Source organism: Anopheles gambiae, chromosome X (assembly GCF_943734735.2).
Source record: "Anopheles gambiae chromosome X, idAnoGambNW_F1_1, whole genome shotgun sequence".
NCBI lineage: Eukaryota > Metazoa > Arthropoda > Insecta > Diptera > Culicidae > Anopheles > Anopheles gambiae.
The window spans coordinates 11,293,307-11,318,738 of record NC_064600.1 but is presented as its reverse complement, the minus strand read 5'-3'; the positions used below and the strand labels follow the sequence as shown (position 1 = coordinate 11,318,738).

Here is a 25,432-nt window from a genome sequence, read left to right as displayed (position 1 = left end):
AAATTTGTATGCAATTTGACATAGCAATGCCCAACGATGGTGACCGCCAAACGCTGTAACAATTCACCTTCTAAATACATGCACCTTGTGACAGGGCGGCGTAAAGTCAAGCCCGCAGGGTAAAATCCGGTTTTCGCGAGCTCGCCAGTGCTCCAAAAGCGAGTGTTGTTCGCACTCTGGCGAGGCTTTTTGTAAGGCGTTGCGAAGGTTTTGGACGTTTCGAGCGAGGGGTTTTTGAGGGGTTTTGGTTGGTTTTTTGTATTTTGTATCTGGAAGACACGTACATCTGTACACTTATACACGTGTTTTTGTTTGGCGGATGCTATTCCACCAATACAGCAACAACAAATCGTGTGAACTAATCTGGTGAAATTGACTGGTGTGGAGTTTTCATTCGATTTGGCCTGGCAAATCAACAAAATTTCCGATCTGCATGGTTATTTGCAAATCGTCCAAATTGAGCAACGGTTTATTAGTATTCTCGATTTCTACTGGGATTGAGGATGTTTTGGGCGGAAGAATCAATGAAATCCTCCCGCTAAGTGGTTTTTATTTTTCATTTGATGTTTGGATTTAATCGCATACAGGTAATCCACGAGATACATGATACTGCACATTTGATTAATTTGATCTATAAATTGTGAAATACAAGGTAAATTCCATTCTGTTAAAATTTCCGTTTTCGAATCGCTTAAATACAAATGATTACGGCTTTTTAAATTATATTTATTAATTTTATACACTTTATTTTTAATTGTATTATAATTTATTTCATATGATTCGTGCAGAAAATTCTAATTCTGCAACTTGCGCCATCGTGAAACGAAAGGATGCAGATCAAAGGACTGCCAATTCCGGAGCCAATTCCGATGCTGGAATCGATTCCGGAGTACGAATCGGCTCCAGGATCGGAATCGACCTTGGAATCGCAATTTTGGATTGAAATAACTAGTTTCAGAAGCGAAATCAGTCCAGGAATATCCATGAGAATGGATCGTTTCGGAGCCGATTTCAGAATCGATTCCGGAAACTGATTTAGGACCTACTATCCGGAACTATCTAGAAAACTTCGTCGCTAGCTGGAATCGATTTCGACCAACACTTAAATAAATAAAGCGGGGATAAAGCGTCCAAATTTTTAAAGGACAGCCATTTTTAAGACGAGTAGTATAAGTAAGTAGTAGTAAGCGAATTTTAAATGATAACCAAACGTGGCGGGTGCAACGGTTAGCTTTGAGAAGTTTTTAAAATACTCTTTTATTTATCGCATGAAATCAGTACCGCCGGCTGAAACAACAGGGTTTTTTTTTTGGGAACGGCCCATTTCTTGAGCTCATCGATAAGTGTAAGCAACACGGATTAGGATTGAGGCATTAGCTGCATATGGAAACATAAGGAACATAAAAAAAACAAATAATAGATTTTCAAAAAGGGATAAATATTTTGATACACTCACCAATTCTTCTAAAAAAGGTGTACGAACACGTTTCAACACTTTCAAACATGTTAGTCTAGAAGAACCGATTTTGTTGAATAAACTCCCGAATTAATTCAGGAGAGAGACGAATGCAGTCGCGAGACTCAACGTCTTTATAAGCCAAACAACCATTTAATTCAGAACTTCAACGGACACTGTCTCGACTTTCATTTTAATTTTTTGGCCTTTCCTAAGGTTTGCTAAAGTCTCGCCCGGGTCACACTTCGCTATCCAAAAAGCTGTTGTTTCAACTGTGCCACTTTCGCAGCATAGGTTACCCGTGGTCCCCGTGAACGCTAGCGGAAAGCTTAATGTACAATTTTTTATAATAGCTCCTTTTGGGCAGCAACCTACTTTATTCTATACACACGGTTTTCAATTGGTCGCACAGGACTTTGAAGGCCTGCGCATGGCCTGGCCCGAGTTCCGCCGATAACACAAACAGAAAATAAACAAAAAATACAGAAACATTGTCCTGGAATGATTACCTCTACAAAACCCACGTAGCGAACCCCCGCCAGTACAAACAACTGCACGCCCCATGTTACTTCCTAACTCTCCTGCATCGGTTCGTCACCGTCCGGCCGGTCCGCTGTGCCCTTCGCGGCGATCCGGCTGTTTTCCTCCTTGAACGACTTGAGCGTCTCGCGCTGTGAATCGAGCAGCAGCAGTATCTGGGACCGCAGGTCATCGTTCTGCTGCTCGATACTGTCCAGCACCGTGCTGAGAGAGTCGAGCCGATCGTTCAGCTCCAGAATTTCTGTGGACCGGAAAGAACGTGTGGTATGGATGTTAGCAAAACGGTTCGACATGGACATTTGACTCCCCGCCTAACCTTCGGTCGCGCCTTCCAGATCGATCTCCTCCTCTTCGTTCGCTGGCGGATCGCTTTCGTCGGCCGAGCTGCCGCTTGCCTGCTGCTCGTCTTCGACCTTTCCGTGAGGCGGATTCAGTTCCTTCGGTTCCGGCGGCATCTCCGTGTTGGCGGTTCCGGTTGACTGAACGGACGGTCGGTACACTTTTCAACCTCTTGTGGCTAGGGTCTTAGGTTTGGGGGGAATTGTTTTCCTTTCGATCGGTTTTAGCTATGCGTTTCCGTCCCTGATCACCTGACTGATATGGTGGGGGATGATTTGTTATGGATCGGATAATCAGTGTGGCCAGATAATTTTTGTGGTTATCGGCAGGAGCACCAAAATGTCGGTAGTTTTCGGTAGGTTTAAAAAAATCAACTACAGTGGAGCGCCGTTTACCCGGGTACCTTTTATTCGGTTGTACGTTTATACGTGCTGTTGAAAAATTACAGTTTAATACATATATGACATTGCGTGCTGAGGAGGATTTTTGAAATAACGGTTAAAGACCATTTTGTAATAACAAAATACGCCATAATTCATAGCACAATTCAAATATTATCATTGGAAAAACATGAAGTTTATAAAACTGGCTAGGTTTTACCTAAACATAATATTTAATTCAAAAACAAACCAGGATTTTATGATAAAATAAATACTTTGACTCATTATCCGCATTATTCGACTATCCGTGCGAGGTCGAGTCCCGAAGAGCCCGGATAATCGGTGCTCCACTGTAATTGCATATTTTCTTCTCAGCGGTGGCAACCCAAGCGCCACAGATTAAGCTCGACTGAAAGACTGGAAAATCGAATATCTATAGAAAAAAAACGAAAGCTTCATAGATTCACTGATTTACTCAATAAATGGCGTTTTATAATTCATCATTATATTCCTGTCCTTTTCTTGAAATGTGTTTCGACAAGTTTCATCTAATCATGATGTGTATAGCCTTCTAACTTTCCGAACAAAAATCTATATGAGTTCTCGTGTAGTCAGATACATCGCTATCCACACCATCGACCGTAATTCAGTTCCCACTTGCTTCTGTATAGATGGTTCATATTGGAGTATAGTATTTAAACGTATCGCCGTTCTAGTTCTAGCGATGCAAACTTCATTGCAAAATAATATATCAGTACAGCGGGAAGGAGAAAGCTCTCAAAGCGAGGAAAGCGCTCCACTGGTTGGTTATCCCACCAACAGATGGCGCTACCAGCTTTTTGCTATTTTTAGAATGCATCGGTCGTTCACCATCTGCTAAACGAAGTCTTTCTATATTCCGTAGAAACACTAGGCGAAAAACATTGCAAGAAAAAGACAGCAATATAATGATGAGTTATAATACGCCATCTATTGAGGAAACCAGCGAAGCTATGGAGCTTTCGTTTCAATATCTTTATCTGGAGTTTAATGCATACAATGAGTCGGGAAATGGTTTTGTGATTTTACGGTATTTTGAAAAAAAAAAAATCCGCGATTTTCGGTAGAAAAAAATAAAAATCGTTAGTCGCGGCCGCGAAAACCCGCTTGCTGAAAAATTTATGGATATGACAGTTCGGGAAAGTTGCCGTTGATACTTTTTATATGGGTTTGACAGCAGGCGGAATTCTGCAGCATCGAAATTCCGGTCCGTGTATTTTCGGCCTTAGATGTTTATTGAATAGTTTGAATAGTTTTGAATAGAGGCTTTGGCTCCAACGGAGTTCTTTCGCTTTTTAAATTTCGGCCTTAGAGTGCTAATCACGGTATTTCTGAGTATTTTAGGGGAGATAAATCGTTATTTCTGGTCACTCTGCTGATAATAAACAGCGTTTGCATTGGCCTATGAGACGCGTATAGTGCGATGCGTCGAATACTCGAAAGGTAATTTACGCTATTTACGCCTAAATGTAAAGCAACGCTGAAGCCGCAAGTACCTTTTTTGTTACACACAAAATTAAGGCACAATGAAAAGCTCAAAACAACAACAACATCAGCAATCTAGGCGAAACACTATTCCCGCTTCTTACATTGTGTTGCAAGCTACGATGCGCTGTCAAAGTTCTCGGTTTATTTACGTTTGCGTTTCCCCCGCAACAATCAGCTGATCCGCATGAGTCACCGCCTTTTACCTGTGGTTTCATGACTATTCCTGTGCCCACAGCGGTCAGGGTTCACCGGCGTATAATAGCAATGCCCGAGCGGATAAAGCCCGTACTGCACCAGCTAGGACCAGTGTTGCCGTTGTGTTCGCTTCCCGACTGGACCGAACGATGGAATCGTTCGGCGTGCTAAGCTCGCTGCTGGAAAAGGTGCACCATGCTCAGCGGCCGGGCAAGGAGGCGGCGCTGCGCAAGTTTTTCCAGGACTTTGAGCGCTACCGGCAATCGTGCGCAGAGGGGGTAAGGGGCCAGTTGTTGCCGTCTGGAGTGGTATCCCCATTTCCATCGCTTACCTATTAATTGCTTCCCGTTTCCCGCCGGCAGCCCAATCGTCCCTCGATCCACGCGTGGCTGCGGCTGCTCCTGCCCGGGCTGGACCGCGAGCGGAAAGCGTACGGGCTGCGGGAGCGCTCGCTGGCCGAAGCGTACGTCCGGGCGCTCGGGCTCGATCGGCGCAGCGAGGATGTGCAGCGGCTGCTCTCAGCTGCCACCGACGACCTGGCGACCCGGCTCGGTTCCCTGCTGCATGGCCGCTGCCCGGCGGTGGGCGATCTGACTGTAGCCGACGTGAATGCTCGACTCGATGCGATCGCGGACGGGGGGCCAACGGCCGCCCGGACCGAGCTGGTGCAGCTGATCGAGCGAGCCAGCCCGCTCGACCAGCGCTGGCTGGTGCGGATCCTGCTCAGAAACCTGCGTCTCGCGGTGAGCAGTCGGCGGATACTGCAGCTGTACCATCCGAGCGCCCCGACGATTTACGATGGTGCGAGCGACCTGAAGCAGATGGTGGAGCAGATCGAGAGTAGACAGGCGACGGCGAATGAGCTGCTGGACGAGCCGGATGGGGCCGTGATCCGACCGCTGCACTTCGTGCGCCCGATGCTCTGCCAGCGGCTGGAGCTGCGCCAGGTCGGGGAGCTCCTGGGCCGCGACGCCTACTGGCTCGAGACGAAGATGGACGGCGAGCGGTTCCAGGTGCACTGGGACGGCGAGACTTTCCGGTACTACTCGCGTAACGGGCACGACTACAGCGAGTCGTTCGGGCGGAGCGCGGACCAGGTCGGCGGCACACTGACGCCCATGCTAGCCACCCTGCTCGCACCCTCCGTTCGGTCGCTCGTGCTGGACGGCGAGATGATGGTGTTCGATCGGCGCACGCTCCGCTACCGGGACAAGTGCGACGGCACGGACGTGAAGGCACTGCGCCCGGGCAACACGCAGCTGCGACCCTGCTTCTGTGCGTACGACGTGCTGCACCACAATGGCCGCTCGCTCGCCGGCGTACCGTACGCCGAGCGGGCCCGCCTGCTCGCCGAATCGGTGCGCGAACAGTTCGGCTTTCTCGAGCGGTGCCGGCGGGTGCGTGTGCGCGACCCGCCCCACCTGCTCGAGCTGATCAACGGCGCGATCGACGAGCGGCAGGAGGGCGTGGTGTTGAAGCGCGAGGACGCACCGTACCGGCCGAACCGGCGGGCCGGCACCGGCTGGTACAAGATCAAGCCGGACTACGTCGACGGGCTGGTGGTGGACTTCGATCTGCTCGTGCTGGGCGGCTTCTACAACCAGCGCCGCACGTACGTGAACGCGTTCCTGGTCGGGGTGGCGGCCCGCACCACCCCCCGCCCCGAGTACCTCTCGGTGGCGAAGGTGTCGATGGGCTTGGGGACGCTCGAGTGGCAGCAGCTGAACCAAACGCTGCGGCCCCACTGGCGAACGGGCCCGTTGGACGGTGGTGATGGTGGTGCGGTGGTGCAGTGCGGGCAGACCGCGCCCGACGTGTGGATTGCGCCCGCCGACTCGATCACGCTGCAGCTGCGCGGCTCCGAGCTGGTGCGGAGCGATTCGTACGCCGCCGGATACACCATACGCTTCCCGCGCATCGTCACCGTCCGGCCGGACAAGCTGCCGGACGAGGTGTGCACGCTGGACGAGCTGGAGCAGGTGGCAGGCAGTAACAGGGCGGCCCCGAGCGCAGGCGGCCAACGGGCCACCAAGCTAGCCAAGCGGCACGTCACGCTGGAGGACCTGAGCGCACCGCCGACCGTGTCCAAAGCGAAGGCGCCACGCAAACGGGCGGCGCTGGTCACGTTCGAGCGCAACCCGGAGCAGGAATCGTCCCCGCTGCCGGGCGGCATGCTGCACGGCAGGGACGTGTGCGTGATGAGCGTGGGCAGTCAGCCGGGCGCAGCCACCATCGACGCACTCGAGCGGCTCGTGCGGCGGCACGGTGGCCGGGCCGTCGCCAACCCGACCCCGGCCACGTACGCCATCGTGGCCGGGCGCGTCACCTTCAAGGTGCGCAAGTACATGGAGACGGGCCGCTGGGACGTGGTGCGGGACGAATGGTTGCTGCGAGCCGGCACCGAGGGTAGGCTGGAAGCGTTCCGGCCGGAGGATATGCTCAGCGCAACGGAGCCGACGCGCATGCGGCTGGCGCAACAGTACGACCGGTATGGTGACTCTTACACGCGCCCCACCACACCGACCTCGTTCGGCGCCCTGTTGCGCCGCATGGGAGGCGACACTGGCGAGCCGGGCCGCCTGACCGACCGGGAGGTGGTACGGGGCGAGCGGATGCTGCTGGGCGTGCGGCACGCCACCCGCATGCGTTTGTTCCGCGGTCTCACCGGACGGCTGTACCGGTCCGCGCAAGCGTGGGATGGGCAGGTCGCCGAGTTCCGGGCCCAGCGGGACATGCTGCGCTTCGTGCAGTACGGGGGCCGCTGGTTGCGCGACTCCGAGCCGGGGCGCGCGCGTTACGTGTTTGTTGCGCCCGGCGCTACCGCCACGGTGCAGGAGATGGAGCGGTGGGCCGACCAGATGGCGCACGGTGAGCCGGCGAGCGGGGATGACACGACACTGCTGCAGGTCCGCTGGATTGCGCGCTCGATCGAGGCGGGACAGTTGTGCGATGGGGCGGATTTTATCGTTGCTGACTGAAAAGGTCACAAAGCATCAGGATAGCACTTAGCATAGACATACATTAGTGTTGGGTTTCCTTGAATCTTTCGTTGAGATTCATTCATATGAAGCTTCAGTGATTCAGTGATTCGACTCTCGAATCGGCTCTTCAAAGTTTTATCTCCAAGGATTCATCTCTAAAGATTCATCTCCATGGACTCATTTCCAAAGATTCATTTTTAAAGATTGATCTCCAAGGATTCATGTCTTAAGATTCATCTTCAAGGATTTATTTATAAAAATCAACTTTTCAAAGATTTATCTCCAAGGATACATCTCCATGGACTCAATTCTAAAGATTGATCTGGTAAAGATGTCCAAGGGTTTGACTCTTCAGCGATTCATAAATCCATCAAATATCTCCATCATAAAGCCAGCAAATATGCATCTGTAGAGATGATTTTGTGTGATTTTCAAAATATTGAATTTGCGCGACCCTACCACTGTCTCCCCTTAGCGAAACAAACTAACCGGCTGCGTGGTACTTACCAAGAAGTCTCGAAAGCTTGTATAGGTTGGCATGACTAGGTTGTTACGCCAAGAAGAAGAATAATGAAAAGCTCAAGCTCTATGAATCCTTGGAGATTTCCTAGGAAATTAATCCCTAGAGATTCGTGGATCTTTCGAGATTCATGAATCTTTGCAATCCAGCTTCAGATGCATTGAATCATTTCAAAGATTCATTCCGATTCAAGCATCTGAATCAGAATTACCCAACACTACTATACATGTATTCAAAAAACAAATCCTAATTAATGTACGTTATCCAATTGTAAAATGTTTCTACCACGTAGCAGCACTGTAAATAATAAGCAACGTAGAAACACGACCAACAAACGAAAGAATAGAATTATGAAAAAGAGTGTTAGACTTCAAATTTATTCCACTTCATTATACACTGGGAGAGCATGATGCATATCTGAGGAGAATCCGGCAGCGGAAAGGGAGAGCTAGCAGGGGGTTGAAAGGTCGTCGTACAGTACTGCTGGGCATATTCGCAGCTATTTGACGGCGGATTCATGAAATGGGGGAGTGCGAGCCACCTGGCGGCCGCTTCAGATTTTCGGCAGCACGCACATCGTACATCGTTTGCGTTAGGTTAAATGTTTATGCTATTTTAGTGTGGAACAGGATTTATGCAGGAAAGATATTCTGCGCTCCCTTCACACCCTTCCCCATCAACTGTGTGAGTGTGTGTAACTTTACATACAGGTATATCATCTATTTCGCTTGCTTGAACTGTATATGCATTCTATGCATACCCGAGCATGTTTGTTTGTTTGTTTTTCTTCATGTATTTGCCGTTTTATAATCCAAATTCAAAATTCATTACAATTCATTCCGCATAAATATGACAGTGTGAGTGTATGTGTATGTATGTGTGTGTGTGTGTTTATCTCCTTAGAGCAAAGGGATTTCTCATATACAATTGTTTATCTCATTTTTCATGTTTCCTGTCTGCTGCCACCCAGTGTTCGTTCGGTTTCCCCCTCTCCGTGTTAATGCCTGCCTGTCTGCCAGCGTGACTTGTTTGAAAAGACTGTGCGCATTTTCGTGTACGCGCCATTCGCTCTCGTTCTTCCTTCCACTACCTTTTCCCCACGACACCATTTCTGTTTCTACGATTTTTTTAAATAATTTTAAAAGAAAAAAAAGGAATAGAAAACATTTTTCGAGTCTGACTTGGATTTAAATATACCAACCGAAGAGAGAAAAAAAAAAACAAAACAGGAAGCAACTTACTTCCTTTCTGGTTTTCCCTTCGCTTTCTCAACAAAGCTACTACATGTTATAGGCCTTTCCGCAATTATCTCCCGCTCGGGAGGGGTGAGGGACGTTACAATATAACCATAACTTGAGAGTAAGTGGGTATGTGTGTGTGTGTGTGTGTTTGAATGCGCACAAAAAAAAAAAGAAAACCATAAAAATAAGCATTATTAACGCGCAAACCCAGACAATCGAAGCGTCCAGAGACGGTGGTAGTATTAAGTCGGGAAGGTAGCGGGGATGTAGCGAAATGGAAGGACACACCAACATTAGCGTATACAAATTATTAATAGTTTGCGCCCTCGATTCGATTGCGATTACTAAGTGCCGTCACGTGGCGCGCCTTAATTAAGGCGACAAAAAACGCACGCACACACACACACACACACACACACACACACACACACACATCCGCATGCACGGTATGCACACCAACAATACGAGGTGTGAAAATGGGGTGGAGGAGGCGGGGTTAGGGCGTATGTTATGAATTTAAATGAGTATAATATATATATTGTAAAATACATAAATCTATTATTTTACGCGCACTGGTTGAGTTGGTGTGCGACAATTGCGTGTAATCGAAAAGCCAACAATAGGAAGGGAAGGAAAAGAAGAAGAAAAAAAGGTAAGCAAAACCTGTCCATTTCACAGTCCGGGAAGAAGGGGAAAAAGTGAAGGGATGGAACGAGCAAAAAATCTTATCTCTTTGTGTGTAAGTGTGTGTGTGTGTGATTGTTGTCCTAGCCATACATTTAGGTGAGTGTTGCACGCCATCGTCCTCCTGTCGCTGCGTTAAATTAAGAAGACACGGTTGCAGTGGTATTGGTGTCGGTGGTGGTAGTGGCGGTGGCGGTGGTGGTGGTGGTGGTGGTGGTGGTGGTGCTGCTGCTGCTACTAATGGCGCTAGCGGGAAGCAGCGAGCGGAACAGGCGGACCACGGTCGAGACCGGGGCGACGGCCACGCTGGACCGGGTCGGCGGCGGGGGAACGAGCTCGAACAGTGTGGCGAGGGCGTACGCGACGGCGGCGGCAGCCCGAGCCACCTCCTGGGTCGCGCTGACCATCGCCGGGACCTGCTCCTTCGTTGGCAGCGCCGTTTCGGCACCGTCGGCGTCCGGCGTCGCCGCCGGTGGCGCCACTGCCGCAACGGCCGCCTCCGCCTTCAGGCCGGCGGCGTGCGCTTCCGCACCGGCTTTGGTCACCTCGTCGATCTGGGCGAGCAGTTTTTTGCTTCGGTCCGGATCATCCGACGACGCCGGCTCCCTGTCCGCCTCCGCCAGCGACTCCTGCAGCACCTTCTCCGCGACCGCCTTCGCTGCCTTGGCGGCCCGGGCGGCGAGCTGCGTCGCCGCCAGCACCTCCTGCAACAGCTCGCTCACGTTCGCCGGCTCTTCGCCCTGCTGCTCTGCACCGTCAGCCGGTGGGGCGGCACCGGCCACGCCCAGCTTCTGGCCGGCGTCGTTCGCTTTCCGGGCGGCCCGGTTCGCGGCGGACGCGATCGAGGTCGCATCGTTCTCGCCAAAGTCCTTCGACTTGGGCTGCAGCTCGCACTTCAGCTTGATCTGCTTCGGCTCGGCACTGTTCTTCTGCGGCACCGAGATGCGCATATCGGCCAGCTTCTGCAGCAGCTCGTCCGCCTGCGCCTGCTCCTCCAGGTCGTCGCGCTTGGGGAAGATGAGCAGGCACCGCCCATTTCGGCTCTGGCTAATCTTGGCCGGGTAGCAGTCCCGCGTGCGCAGCTCGTCCTTGAAATCCTTGAACGGCACCGAGAACATGTTCGACACGCGGATGCGCACACTGTCCTGCAGCTGCGGTTTCGGCTGGCGCGGTGGCCGCTGCTGCTTCTGCTGCGCCGCCGGCTGCCCGTTGGTGCCGTTCGCGGCGCCCGCCTTATTGTTCGGGCGCAGCCGGCCCCCCTTGCCGCCCGGGTGCGGCCGTTGCCGCTGGTGCTGCTGACCGTCGCCGCCCTCCTCGCCGCCGGTTCGGCCCCCGTCCGGGCTGCCGTAGTCGCCCGAGTCACGGCGCGAGTAGCGGCGCGGCTTGCGCGAGTAGCGCCGTTTCCGGCGCATGCGCGGGCCACCGCCCTCGCCACTCTCGTTTCCGCCGTCGCCATTACCACCGTCCTGCTCGTTGCCGCTCTTGCCGCCCTCGCCCGCCGCACTGTTGCGCGTCGACCGGCGGCGCCGGTTCGACTGGCGGCGCCGGTCCTGCTGCTGGCCGCCGGCGCTTCCGCTGCCGCGCGTGCGCCGCTTTCGGAAGCTCTCCACGTCCGTGTCCTCGTCCTTCAGCTCGATGTGCTTGCCCTCCGACTCCAGGCGCTCCTTCAGCTTCTTCAGCACGCGCACCACGTCCAGCCGGCGGGACGACAGCAGGCCCCACTGGACGCCGATCGCGCGCGGCTCCGGCCGCGGCTCGACGCGTATCACGCGCGTCGGCGTCACGATCAGATCGACCGTGAAGTCGTACGGCTGGAACAGGTCCGCCTGCAGCTCGCTGAACACCTGCTCGTCCGCCACCGTCGTCGCGATGACCGTCTTCGGCGTGATCACGCCCAGCTGCACCAGGATCGCTATCTCCAGGTCAACGTACCCGTTGCCCTTGCCGATGCGCTGGCCGCGCTCGGACACGGCCACGCACCCGACCACAACCATGTCGAGCGGTTCGGTCTGATCGATGCCTGTTTGTAGGCAGGGCGTAGTAAAGAGAGAGAGAGCGGGAGAGTAAGAGAGAAATTAGTTTAATCGCGATTTTTTCGTTAAAAAGTAAACATTAAACAACACGCTGTCTGCAGAGCGCCAGGCTAATCCTGATTAAGTCGTTCGTATGTTAAGGCTTCTAATTGCAGTGTTGTTGTTCTTTTTTTTCTATAGTTCCACGTGTTGGGGTTTCATGTTATTGAAATCATGATTTTTACTTTGTAACGAAATCTATTTACATATTCGTAATGTGACTAAATTAGCGACATGTTCAAACTGAGCAATTACAGTCGTTGCCACCAAACTTTGGCTCTAAGACATCCATTTTTGCGCCTAAGCCGAGGCGTTTGGGTGTGTGGCCTGGGACCGCTTGAACCAAAATGTATATTCGCATTTGCAATTCTACAGTACCTGCCAGTCCATTCCGGACGTCTGAACTATGAAGAGATTTTCAACTTCGCAGATTTCTCTACTGATTGTCAGACCAACCTTATCGGTGTTTTCCTCTATCTTCTCTCCATGCGTGTTCAAAATAATATAAGAATTCCAAAAAAAAACTGTTCGAGTTAGGGTAAATGTACCAATAGTGGTGCAATTTGTAGAGGTACCGATGTGTTTTAATGGATTTAAAGTGTCAGGAAGGACAATTTCTGAATATTTTAACACATAGCAATTGGAATATGTTTTATCTTCGCAATCGCAACCATTTTTACCATGAAACACATCAAATTTACGAAAAAATACATATTTTTGTGATTGCTTCGTTGTACCTATAATGGTGGTATGGTACCTATAGTCGTCGTATTGTGTTCCTATAGTGGTGGTAAACAAGGATGCCTCAAAACAGTGTATAATATCAATATAACTTAGTTTTGAAGATGTTTTCGTGTGAATAGCAACGATTACTGCCATAATATTGGTTTCTTGCATAATTTGATCGTAAAAAAATGTATAAATTTGTTTGATAAAACTATTCACTAAAGTACTGCATCACACCTGTCATCAACCAACACCCGGAAGAGTGTGCTTGATTTGAAGTCAATTTTTCATTCAGCCAGATAAGCGAATTTTGGCCTGTTTTTGGTAAATTACCTAAATAAAACTCATTTCTGTTGCTTATTTTAGTGAAAACAGTACGACATGTCAAAAATTTCCTCGAAAAAATCTAAAATGACCTGTATTTATTGATTTTATAACTATAACCACTATAGGAACATGTCTGATTTGTGTACCTATAATGGCACTATGGTAAAAAACACTTAAAAATGCATAAATTTGGTCAAAATGCAAATAATTTTAGTAAAACAATAACATTCCATAACAGTCATGTTGAAAAACTAGTAATTGCGTGGGTATGTGATCATTTAGAACGTTAACAGAAATATGAGTTTCGTTATGAAATCCTAAGGATTTTGGAAAAATGTTGACACATTTCACAAAATAATGGATTTTTCGGTCACTAAGTACCGGAATGGCCCCATTTAACTTTTAAACCCTTTGTAAAAGGCTAAAGAACATTTCACACAAACTTAAATAACTTAATTACTTTTAATTTGCCCTATGAACCGTATTTTAGAGCAATAGCACCACTATTGGTACTACCACCACTATAGGTACATTTACCCTATAGAACAAAAAACAACAATGTGTATTTTCCTGAAATCGAACATGGAATTCCGGACACATTGTTTTTGTTTAATTAAACGGTTAAAAATCAAGAAAAATTGTTTTACAGTATTTATGATCACGGTGTTCGAACGGCAGTCGAATGGACTAGTGCGTTTCAAATCGAACAGCAAATTATTGGAAACATGCCAACTAATTCGTATCGAGGAACTTTTGGCCTAATTTTAAAAATGTAAAAATGTAAATCTTATTCGTCGAAACTTCCCCAAAATTATTTTGGGGAAAGTATCAGATTGAGCCTCTCTTTAGGCATGGTTGCTGCTTAGACCATTATACTTCTGCTAAACGTTTAGGAATTACGTTTAGAGCCGTCAGTACAAACATGCATTACTTTTTGATTGGATGTTACAAACGATTTCGCTACAGGTTAGTAGTACAGGTGAGCTTACAGCTTTGATATTAGTCGCCATATTAAAAAAGTATTTCTATCGAAATTGGTAGGAAGCGAGTTTCTAAAATGCTGTTCACAATCAATGCCAGCTATTGGAATCTATTCCCCGTAACAAACCGCTGTAAAACAGTTTGAACCGACGTGAGTGAAAGGGTATGGCGTGGCAGAGCTGGAGTGCTAATGAAAACAATCATCATTAGGTAGCTCCCTAACCAGAATCAGTTCACACACACGATCGTTACTTGTCGGTTGATCAATTAATGAAGGAACATGGTACGCGCATTCTCTAACAGTTGAATAATTCATTAGTTCTAATAATGATAATTATTTGAAAGCTTGTAGCATTCGCCGGCAACACAAATGCGTGTGTTTTTGTGGGCACAAATTTGCACCGTCAAAACCGCTGGCTTGGCTTATCAGACAACGCGAAGCAGTAGACAGATTAACCTGTTACACCTTTCTCTATCACCAAGTGTATTAATCTCAGCTGCACTAGCAACGAAACATCCAGCTGTACGAAAACAAATGTAGAAAATAAACGAACAACACAGAAGCGCAGGCAGGGAAAGGGGGGGGGGGGGGGGGTGTAGAGAAAGAAAAGGTAGTTCAAGCACGGCTCTAATTGCGCATGAATCTGGGGGGGGGGGAACGTACCGAGCTCCTCGTATGTGTCCTCGCCGGCCAGCATCTTGACGATGCGTCTCTGTTGGACGAGCGGCACCTCCTCCACACTGCTCGGCAGCTTGATCTTCGCGTACAGGTAGTCGGACTTTTGCGACGGCGCGACGAAGAGCGTTTTGTTCGCCTTCAGCACCTGCAGCTTGACCGCTTCCTGCGCCATATCGATGTTCACCTTAATGTTCGCTGTTGATGGTACAGAAGCAATAAAAAAACGTTAGTGATAAAGGGCTACTTTCTAGTGATGGGAAAAATGCCGATTTGGAATCGATTCCGGATTTTCGCGAATTAGTTACCGGAATCAGTCCAGAAACAGGTACAAAAATCGATTTCGGAATCGGCTCTGGAATCGGAATCGGAATCGTAATCGGTTCCGGAATTGGAATCGGCTCCGGAATCGGAATTGGCTTCGAAATCAGAATCAGCTTCGAAATCGAAATCGGTTTCTGTATCTCCATAAGAGACGTTTGGATCTAATGATGCTACGTATTGATAGCCGCAAAGAATCAAAATTTACTTGTAAATGATCAATTCTCATGCAGATTTCCGGACTGATTTCGCTTCTGCAACATGCTGTTTCAATTCGAGAACTGATCCTTATTCCGGAGCTAATTCCAATTCTCGATACAGTTCTGATTCTGTTATCGGAACAAATTGCGATTACGGAGCCGATTCTGATTCCGGAACCTAAATTCAACTCTGGAATCGGCTCCAGAATTGCCTCCGGAATCAACTCCGAATACGGTTCCGGAATGGACTCCGCAATCGGAATCGATTCCAGCATCGGAATCGATTCCAGCATCGGAATCGGCTCCGCAATTGATTCCAAACACGGAATCGGAATCGGTTAGAAATGGCTTGTAAACGGGTTCGCCGGGCTACTTACTCGCTTGTTTGAATTCGGGGGTTTCGGCGAGTCGCTCGGCCGTCTGTTCCGCTGCCGGAAAGAGTGGTATCTTTCTGTTGACGTAGTTGCTCGAGGCCGAACCCTGCGGGAAGAGGGCTTTCATCGTGGTCCACACCTGCTGCCGGTAGAAGCGTTTCGAGGGTGCGTTGTCATCGTTGTTCTCTGCAAGGCGCACGCGTACGCGCAACATACCGAAAAGAAACGAAGCGGTTCGGTTTAAAGTGGAGGTTTGGAATAGATTTTGGAAGCTAATTTCTATCAATTACGATGCCCCCAAGCGATCCCTCCTAAATCCTGTATTGCTTCCGAATCATCGAATGCTGCTTTATGCCCCTCGGTCGCCATGAACACGTGGTGAAATGTGCGGGCGAGATGTCGATAGCAATCGTTTGCCTGTTGCATCATGGTGTTATATATATAAAGTAAATGTTTATACGCCTTCTACAGCAATGTCCGCTTTGGATCAAATTTGTCCCCAAAAGCAATGAGTAATGCAAGCTAAATATAACTTTGGCGCTGCATTGCAACCTTTCCCTATCCAATCACCAACCCCCGGAACAAACTGTAGTGGTGTTTGCCTTCGTGATCACTTTCTAATCCGGACGCCGGGATTCAAATGTATCCGCCGATTTGTTTGCAATGTCAGCAGTTTGGTAAACATTGACACTTTCTACACGAAAAAAAGAGCTTCTGGTTTCTGGCTGCGTTAGAAAACCCCAGATTAATTAAAACTTTTAAACATAAACATCCGCAGTCGCACCATCACCAGTAGCTTCCCTGTACTTTATGCGTGTGTGTGTTTGTTTGTGCGTTGAAGTACATTCTGTGTCAGCGGTTGAGCGCGGTTGATCGATGGTATTGGGAGTTGTCTTTTTCGGTTGATTGAAGCAGACAGAAGAGAGCACACGCAGATCCGAATTATGCCGAGGACTGCATTAGGAAGGAAGATTAGCAGCGGCGTGCGTTTGTGATTGTTGATTGTAGATTGAAGCAGATTGTAGTGCGTGCGCTGGGTTGGTGGGTTGGTGGGCGGTGGTTGTTTCTTCTGCTGGAATGTTTCCGCTTTATACACATGCACATACATACGCACAGCACAACCACACACACACACACACACACACACACACACACAAGTACAGGTTCGCGTTTGAGGGGAGGGGCTGAAACAATTCTGTGCGCAAGAGCGGAGCGGAATAATTAGCGATCGTCAGTGTTATTTAGTCACGTATTAAGCATTTTCTTTACATTTATTATCCTGAGTATGCATGGGCCTTCTTTCCGATTTATGGGTTTGACTTGGTTTTGATCGTAAAAATCCGCTATTTAAAGTATTGTTTAATGGTTTACTGTATTTTTGTTTGCAGGAGGAAACACACTCATAAAAACTATCTGCTACCGTCAGTGTCTGTGAAGGGCTGCAAAGACTGAAAACTTAAGCCGAGGATAGGTATTAGTGATAAGTACTTTGTGTGATATTCTAACGAGACGAGTGTATGGTAAATAGCGGACAAAATTCATAACATTCCTGCGAAAAGATTCATCGATCTGTTCGAACGTGCTGCTCAACAAAAGCAGCTGTCCGATCGGAGCAGTGATGTGCTCTCTGAAGCACACCTACGACTCCGACTATTGTTAATACGATTCCGACTCCGGCAAAATAGAAACCAATAGTTTCGTACGGAGTAGGAGTCGTCCAGAGCCGTAGTTGTCTGGGTTCAGAGTCCTCATTCAGAGACATTCAGAGTCCTCCTCGATCGAACTCAGAGTCGTCCGGAGTCTTCAGGAGTCGTTCGGAGTCGTCCAGAGACATCCGAAATCGTCCGGAGTCGTCCAGAGACATCCGGAATTGTCCGGAGTCGTCCGGAGTTGCCCAGAGTTGCCCGAAGTCGGACTCCGGAAGACTCCGGATGTCTCTCGGAGATTCTGGATGACTCCGCCTCCAGACGACTACGGACGACTCCGAATGACACTGACTCCCGTGGACTTCTGAACACTCCGGGCGATTCCGGAGTCGGAGTCATTCGGAGTCGTCCTCGATCGGAGTCGTCTGGAGTCGTGTGGAGTCGTGTGGAGTCGTGTGGAGTCGTCTGGAGTCATTTGGAGTCGTCTGGAATCTTAATCCTCTGGAGTCGTTCGGAGTCGTTCGGAGTCGAACTCCGGAAGACTCCGGATGACTCTGGAAGATTTTGGGTGGCTCCGTCTCCAGACGACTTCGGACGACTTCGGACGACTCCAAACGACTCCGAATGACTCCGACTCTGATGGACTTCGGAAGACTTCGGGCGATTCCAGAGTCGGTGTCATGCGGAGTCGTCCTTGATCAGAGTCAGAGTCATCCAAAGTCGGAGTCGTCAGGAGTCGTCCATAGCCGACCGGAATCGGTGGGAGTCAACTGAAGCTGTCCAGTGCAATGTGCTTGTGATCAGGCATTTCATTTCGTTGTGTGTTTTTGGCTTTCACATTGCGCGAGTTTTTCGTATTTATGCCTTTGTTTTAAAGGCCCACTCCGGCTATAGACTTCGGACAACTCCGGCTATTGTTAGTCCGATTTTGACTCCGGCAAAGTCATAACTGCAAGCTCCGTCCGTCCGGAGTCGTTCAGAGTTGTCCGGAATAGCTCGGAGTTGCACTCCGGAAGACTCCGGATAACTCCGCTTCCAGACGACTTTAGACGCCTCCGGATGACTCCAATCGCTTCCAAAAGACTCCGGATAATGCTGACCGGACCTAACTTCGGAAGTCGGTACCGAAATTATAGTAGTCATATCGGAGTCGACTCCGTATGTTTGCAAATGTTACCCATCACTAGACCGGACACACGGTTGTGTGTTTTTCGTCCAGTGTGTGTGCTGCGCATTTCGGGGTTGCAAGGAGTGGGGAGGGAGTGCGCCGCCGGATGGGAAAAGTGGGACTAGTAACGGGGCAGCACAATTTCAGCCACCCACCCAACGATTGGAAAACGGGTGTGGGGAGCGGAATGAAATAAAGAAGAGGAATCACACATCCACAATAATAATAACAATAATAATAATAATAATAAAATCATCCAACCAAGTGAGTCTAGCAGGGGAATGGCAAAAAAAAAGGAAACCCACTGAGCCAAACGATGAAGCGGCGGGGCGGCGGCGGCAACACACAAATCAAAAACCCGTTGCACCGCGGTGAACATACAACACACCACTTACATTACACTTATACTGCGAGTACTGTTGCGCGCTCTCTATTTTCGGAGCCGAATGGTTGTGCACAGTTGTGCGTTTTCCCTGCTTTCCATCGGCACGTACATCGGTCAGCGCACGAGGGGTTGTGATGGTGAGGGGATAAGGGGCGGAGGGGTGGCGGCGTGCTACAAGCAGGGTGTCGACAAAACGAAACAATCGCTAACTAATGCAATCGGTATGTGGGATGTCCTTATACGATTCGATGGCGATCGCGTACGACAAACGGGGCGAGGGTTGGTGGTGCAATGGCCGATCGAATACCACACAGGGGGATGTGGATGTGTGCGAAACAAGCAACAGCACCAACAAAAACGGAACAACTGTCAAATGGTTGCCAGTTTTGCTGGGCGGGGCACAGCGGTGAGAGAACGCGATCGATAAAATATGATCTCATCGTCGAACAGTGGCCGCCGTTACGCGGCGATTTAATGATCGCTTGGACACCTCCAGGACACACGCAGTCACACACACACACACACACACACACACAATTGCGTACAATTGCGGAAGGAAGAAGACGTGCGCGGTGTGTCCTTCTTGCTGCTTTTGCCGCAAAATGTGCACGTGTCAACGGCAAAGGGCAAAGGAGTAGGGGAGCGGCAATTTCACCACCAGCAAAACTCACCTTCTGCCACACGATTCTCACTACGTCAGTCATCCATTTTGATTAGATTTTTATGGCGCGCTTGCGCTTACACCCTCTTCTCGTCGCCGGTCGTTCTTTCTCATCGACAAAAGAGTACGAAAAAGGAGATAATGAAGCGCCCGCAAACAAGGTGCTCCATAATTCGCGATCGGTAAAGTCGCTGGCGCACAGCACGGACACACATACACACAAGTGTGTATCGCGCACGCGTTAGATGCATCTTGTTTCACCATCTATCCGCGTCGATGTGTGCGTGCGTGTTTGGAAGACACGTTCGCATCTTTCTCACTCACCTGCATGCGCGAGCGAGAGCGAAATCGAGCAACCTACGGTGATGATTGTGTGTGCGTGTGTGTTGATCTCTCTCGCTCTCTTTTTCTCATTTCTAATTAAGGCACTGGGGTGGTGGTGTTGTGTGCACTGATAGGCCTTAGCAGCAGGCACTTGGAATAGAAATTTTCTGATTCTAAGCGCTCATGTGTGTGTGTGTTTTTTTTTTGTACGTATCTGGAGAAAAATGTGCTTGCGAGTTGTTTTTCTTTTGCATTTCACGCAAATTTATAAATCATTTGTAGCCGGCGCCATCTTACCCGCGAGAAGCGAGAGCGCGAGAGAGTGAAAGCAAGAGACACGAGAGTGAATAGTAACGTTGTACTGTGTGTGCTGATAATTATTCACCCCTGAATACAGACACACTAACACACACCACACGCTCAATTGATTACAGTTTTCTTCAACTCCATTTTGCTTCTCTGTTTCTGTTCTCGTGTTGCATCCTAAGACTCTATCAATTTCAGCCATTTCAGTTGATCCTTACCGCTATTTAGCAATATGTGTTTTTTTCGCACTACTTCAGCGAATTGGTGTGTCGACACCAAAAAAAAAATGATGACACGCGCGCACACGTGCGTGTACGGTTGGGCGCAGCACGGACCAGGCGCGTGACTTTTGCAGCACCCGCGGCGTTAGTGGGAGAGGTCATTGTGCTTGTGTTGCTGGAGGGGGTTGGTAAGCCAACAGCAACAGCACTACAACCGAGGCTTGCCAAAATTACCAATCCTTGGTGTTAGAACACGATTTACACGCGCTCCAGTGTATGCGCGCGCGCGTTTGTGTGTGTGTCGCGAGTGTCATCTCACACACGGCGAAAACGCCATCAGCACCGGCGCTGCCCATATGCATGTGTGCGCGCGCTGATGATGTATATGAAGAGAGATGCGCGAATAGATATTGCATCACGCAGGCACTCTATTTCCTCCCCAAGCGACAAAACCAACATACTTTCTCGCTCACTCAGGTTTACCGATCTATTGGGTAGAACGTGAAAGCATGTCGATTTTGTAGTTGGGTCACTTTTTTAGCATCGTCTACGTGTGTGTGTGTGTGTGTGTGTGTGTGTGTGTGTGTGTGTGTGTGTGTGTGTGTGAAGTTCCGAAAAAGATATGAAAATAAGAATGATTTCACGGTGCAGACACAGCCACACACGAGAATAAGATAGGATGGTGACGGTGGTGGTGGTGTGTGGCAATTGCGATGAGATGACTTCATCTCACGCACCGCACGCACGCTTCATTGGCGAGCGAGAGCCCGATGAACAAATTCGCCTGTGAGTGCGTGAGAGAGAGAAAGAGAAGGCGCGCACGAAATGACACATCCTGTGTGCTGTCTGTGTCTCACACGTTTTTTCGGTGCGTTTTAATTCGGGATGAGGTAAGCTTGCAAACATTTCCTAAAATACTTCCACCAACTGCATCCCGCGCGGCCAATTTTTTTGAAACGTAAAATGTTGCCACCTTGAAGTTGGAAGAAAATGGGAAAACAGAGGAAAACAAAAAAACAAAAAAGACGAAATAGCAAAGTCGCGGCTGGCTGCCACAAAACCGGCGCGTGGTTGGTGTGTTGCCTCGCTTCTGTGTATTTAGTATTTAGACGGGATGACTCAATTCCAAAATACAAAACCAGCACAACCACACAACACCACCGCCACCCAACACACCTATGCAATTGGGAAAAAAGGAAGAGTCGGAGGGTTGTGGGGCTTGTCACATTCTCTTGCTGCTTGGCCCGCTCCATGCTCATTTCACCGGGCGAATAGAAACATGTCATTTCTCTTTCTCTCTCACTCCCCAATAATCTTCGCCCGCCAAGCAAACCGTGGGTTGTGTTGAAATTTTACGATTCTGAAACCCTCCCCCATCCCCCGGCCGGCTGACCCCAGGCGTTACTTACCCATGGGAGGTGGAGAATTCTTTTGGACGTCGTCCTCGGGCTCGCTGGCGACCATTATTATTGCTTTGCGCTGCTCGCTGCCTTTCTCTGAGGGATGTGTGGCCGGTCGTATGTGTGTGTATGTTTTATTGCACCCGGTTTTTGCTTCTTCCTTTTATTGCTGCGTCGGTTTTACGGCGTTCTCGCCTTCGCTCCGTATGCAGCAACAGCGACAAGCACACACACCAACACTGGTATTGATGGTCACCACACGGTCAACAATAAAACAACAAACCAAAATAAAAAAAATAAGCTACAGTTGTGTCTTTTCTCGACCACTTTCGAACACACGTACGCACACACCCACACACACTGATGCGCGCGCGCGCGCTCTATTGTTCTGTGTATATAGCTAATGCGGCGGTTCGCTGTCCTTTGCTCGGTTGTGTTTTGCACAATTCGAATCGTCTTCGTCGGTGCGCAACGCCCACGAGGTTCCGGGTGAAGGAAGCTGGAAAAGAAAATGAGAAGGACATACATAGAAACACACACACACAATTAGTTTATTTGCAGTTTTGTTGATTGTACCAAAAAAAGAGTTGCTCTTAGTGCCGTCCCGCCGATCGCCCAAACCCCGCTTAATTACACCTTATTCGGGGCCTTAACTGGGCTTGCTCTCTTTTTCTGTTAACTCACTCTTGCACACAACAGAAGTAAGCACACGCATACACAGAAATCCACAGTCACACGCACACACTATCGCACCTGTGTAGTGCGGCTTGGTGCGTGAAAAACACACCAGGAGTGTGTATGTATGTGCGTGTGTGTGTGTGTGTGTGTGTGTCACGTTACAGCAATTGGTAGATCCATTGCTTTGAGCGAAATAAGGCAAAGTGAGATACAAAAAAATGGAAAAAAATTAAACAAGAGCACACAAATATTTTGCTTAAGTAGAGAAGGAAGAAAGCATCCCGAATATTTGTGCGGGTTCAGCAATGTACAATCATCATCATCGTAGCAGCGCAACCGCGCTAGTAGGGCAATCGCAAAACGCGTTGGCACGAAAGAGAGGGGGAAACAAGGCGAGGCTGATGCCTTCCGCTGCGGCCGTTACACGCATACACACGCAACCGGCACGTATCACGGCAGGGGCAAGCGAGAGGGCGAAAGCGAGAAAAGGAGCGAAGCGGCGGGCCCGCTCTACAGTTGCATTTTCTCGTCCCTAACCTTACAAAAATCCAAATCTCGAGCCCGAGTGCACAAAATGCTTCACTCACAGAAAGAGAAGCACCAACGCGAAGCTGAACAAAAATGGCGAAATGTTTGCGGGACTTGGGGCTTCGTGCCGGTTCCCGGAGAGGCCTATTTCCTGCACCTCCCTATCGGAAGTGGCACTCGGGCTGGCTGTGCTTGGATGTTACGTGGTGTGTATAACCGTCCCCGGCACAGTTCGGCCTACGGTTAGACCGGCATGATCGCGTAGGTTGTTACGCTAGTGGCCAGAAGAAGAAGGCGAAGTAGCTTCTGTACAAATTAGATGGGTTATAGTTTGGCACACACACACACGCACGGGGTATCTTTAACTCTTCCTATCTCTCTCTCTCTCTCTCTCTCTCTCTCTCTTTCTCGCTGACTCCTTCGCCATGAATGAAGTAAAAAAAAATCACCGCCGCCTTCAAGGAACGGCAACACTGCGTGATCGCGCAACGGCACGCCAATTTGCAGGCTGTCTGTATGTTCCCCTTTTTTCGGTGTTTACCTTTAATGCCGCTGTCGTAAGACTTGCCGTGTATGCGTACGCGATGCGTAGTACGGTCGCTTGCTGCAGCGAAATACAAAATGTAGGAACTGTTGTGATTTTGGGATGCACAGCACTCTGGGAGGGTAACACACGTCCGCTTCACTCAACGTTTGGTATATAGTGATGTGTGCGCTCCGCGTGCCGGATCATACATGCACGCATGGAGAGCGTTCTGCTCCGCCGTGCACCGCTGGAACGATGGTTCCATCCGGTGCGGCAATCGCTCGAGAGCGCGCAGGAAAGGGACAGGTAGTGCTGCCAGTCGTCCCGCTCTGGTTCGCTCCGGCTGCATCGTGGAGATGCACGGTTCCGCAGCGCTTTGCCTGAACATCACTATGGGAAATTTCTACCTCCCTAGACCTGTGTGCCTGTACCTGTGTGCAGATATGGAAATCTTTTTTTTTTTTTTTGAAGCTTCAAAAACTATACATCATTATTTGTGAGACTTTGCGTAACTAATTAGTGATGTTTTTGCTGACAATCCACGGGATTTGACTAACGCGGAAATTAATAGCGTTTATCATGAACAATCTGTATACGGGTACTCCCCGATATACGCCATTCTCGATGAACGCCATTTTGCTATACAGGCTGTCCCCGAGATACACGGTCCTCTTATGCGCGAATTCAGAGATACAGGCGGTCCCCGAGATACACGGTTAATGGGGACCGAAAACGGCCGCAAAATACCGCGTATCTCGAATTTCCGCGTAAGTCGAATCTCGTGATTTCCAGCTAAAATATCACGAATTTTCGTGTAATTTTGCAAGTAGGGAGCGGTTTTAGTCACTTTATGAATTATTTGATATGATTCTGACTGAATATAACTGTTTTAAACCTTTTGAAATAGTTTTGAACATTCGATCAAAACGGAAATTATTTGGCAATTCGCAATTGATGTGTCAAATCAGTACAATTTGCTCAAAGAATTGTCAAATTTAGAAAACCGCGTATCTCCGAATCCGCGTATGAGAGGTACCGTGTATCTCGGGGACCGCCTGTACGTGGTTTTCCTAATTTGACAGATCCTTGAGCAAATTGTACTGATTTAACACATCCATTGCAAGGTGGAATGTATAATGAGGTGTAGTTATAGCGGTTTTGGCGATCCCCCCCCTGGGCTACGATTTTGACAGATGGTTTTCCGCTTGTATATGTATTGATGGATTGTTTACGTTTTGCATGGTTAATATTTGGTGGAGATCAATTTGGGTGAATATTTTAGTTTATTAGGACACTGCCCGTGAATTAAAATGGAAATTTTCCTTCGAGAACTTGAAGCGTTCGCCAAACGCGGAAAACTAACTGTCAGTTTTCTTCGTCGATTCTTCTTCCACCTAGCTGTCAAAACGGGCTTATAACTTGACCTGATATCTTTACGGTCCTTGATCCATTGTGAAATGCCAAATATTTTCCGTATTGATCGAATGTTAAAAACCATTTCAAATGGTTTAAAATTGTGCTATCCCTACCAGCATTAAACGGCTTTGAAGGCATTCAGAAATCATTTAAGGCCTTAGTCGCCTTAGAAGGCGAATAAAGATTTCAACCGAAACTTTCAAGGCTGTAACGGGTTCTCTTCGAAATATTTCAACTTTTTGATTCAACGAGAACAGATAACTTGCCGCCATCTTAGCTTGTTTATATGCTGGTTTTGCACCCTCACTAATGTAACTGCCAACCAGAGTAGTGACAACGCTTTTGGTTCCGAACCGAGAAAGCGTGTGTTCAAATCCTAATTTTTATTATCTTTTTTTGTGTTTATATCTTTTTAAATTAATATTTTCTTGCTATAATTAGAGCAAACCAAATTTATGTAAAGCGAAATTTTAAAAACACCTTTTTAAAAAACATAATAATGACTATGTTTACCCTTCATAATCAGGATGGGAGAAATATGTATCTCATTTCTCCTTTTACTAGAGTTATCGAAATAAGTTTGATATATTAATACCTTTCAACGGGTTGGTCTTTAACAACCGAATAATGCAG

At 48.6% G+C, this 25,432-nt stretch overlaps 3 protein-coding genes and 1 long non-coding RNA gene across 6 annotated transcripts; 2 read left to right on the top strand and 2 right to left on the bottom strand.

The window, feature by feature from the left end:
- The first annotated feature begins 142 nt into the window (after positions 1-142).
- LOC133392084 (uncharacterized) lies at positions 143-1,000 on the top strand. Its single transcript, XR_009765450.1, has 2 exons — positions 143-652; positions 789-1,000. It is a non-coding gene; the product is annotated as an uncharacterized LOC133392084 (long non-coding RNA).
- Positions 1,001-1,232: 232 nt separating this feature from the next.
- On the bottom strand, positions 1,233-2,750 carry LOC1271688 (UPF0184 protein AAEL002161). The gene is made up of 2 exons (XM_310454.4): positions 2,313-2,750; positions 1,233-2,237 (listed from the first exon to the last, which is right to left on the bottom strand). The coding sequence occupies exons 1-2, from the start codon at positions 2,449-2,451 to the stop codon at positions 2,029-2,031; spliced, it is 348 nt and encodes a 115-aa protein (XP_310454.3). The 5' UTR covers positions 2,452-2,750; the 3' UTR covers positions 1,233-2,028.
- Positions 2,751-4,279: 1,529 nt separating this feature from the next.
- Positions 4,280-8,298, top strand: LOC1271687 (DNA ligase 4). Its single transcript, XM_310455.5, has 2 exons — positions 4,280-4,715; positions 4,800-8,298. The coding sequence occupies exons 1-2, from the start codon at positions 4,587-4,589 to the stop codon at positions 7,413-7,415; spliced, it is 2,745 nt and encodes a 914-aa protein (XP_310455.5). The 5' UTR covers positions 4,280-4,586; the 3' UTR covers positions 7,416-8,298.
- LOC1271684 (E3 ubiquitin-protein ligase ZNF598) lies at positions 8,287-23,620 on the bottom strand. 3 transcript variants are annotated; one of them, XM_061641736.1, is made up of 6 exons: positions 23,399-23,573; positions 21,995-22,150; positions 21,661-21,890; positions 15,544-15,726; positions 14,634-14,843; positions 8,287-11,883 (listed from the first exon to the last, which is right to left on the bottom strand). In XM_061641736.1, exons 3-6 carry the CDS (start codon positions 21,713-21,715, stop codon positions 10,004-10,006), a joined length of 2,328 nt encoding a protein of 775 aa, XP_061497720.1. In that variant the 5' UTR covers positions 21,716-21,890; positions 21,995-22,150; positions 23,399-23,573; the 3' UTR covers positions 8,287-10,003. The 3 variants fall into 3 exon arrangements, with proteins under 3 accessions (XP_061497720.1, XP_061497723.1, XP_061497733.1); XM_061641739.1 differs by having other exon boundaries at positions 22,003-22,150; XM_061641749.1 differs by having other exon boundaries at positions 21,661-22,150; positions 23,399-23,620.
- Positions 23,621-25,432: the final 1,812 nt, after the last annotated feature.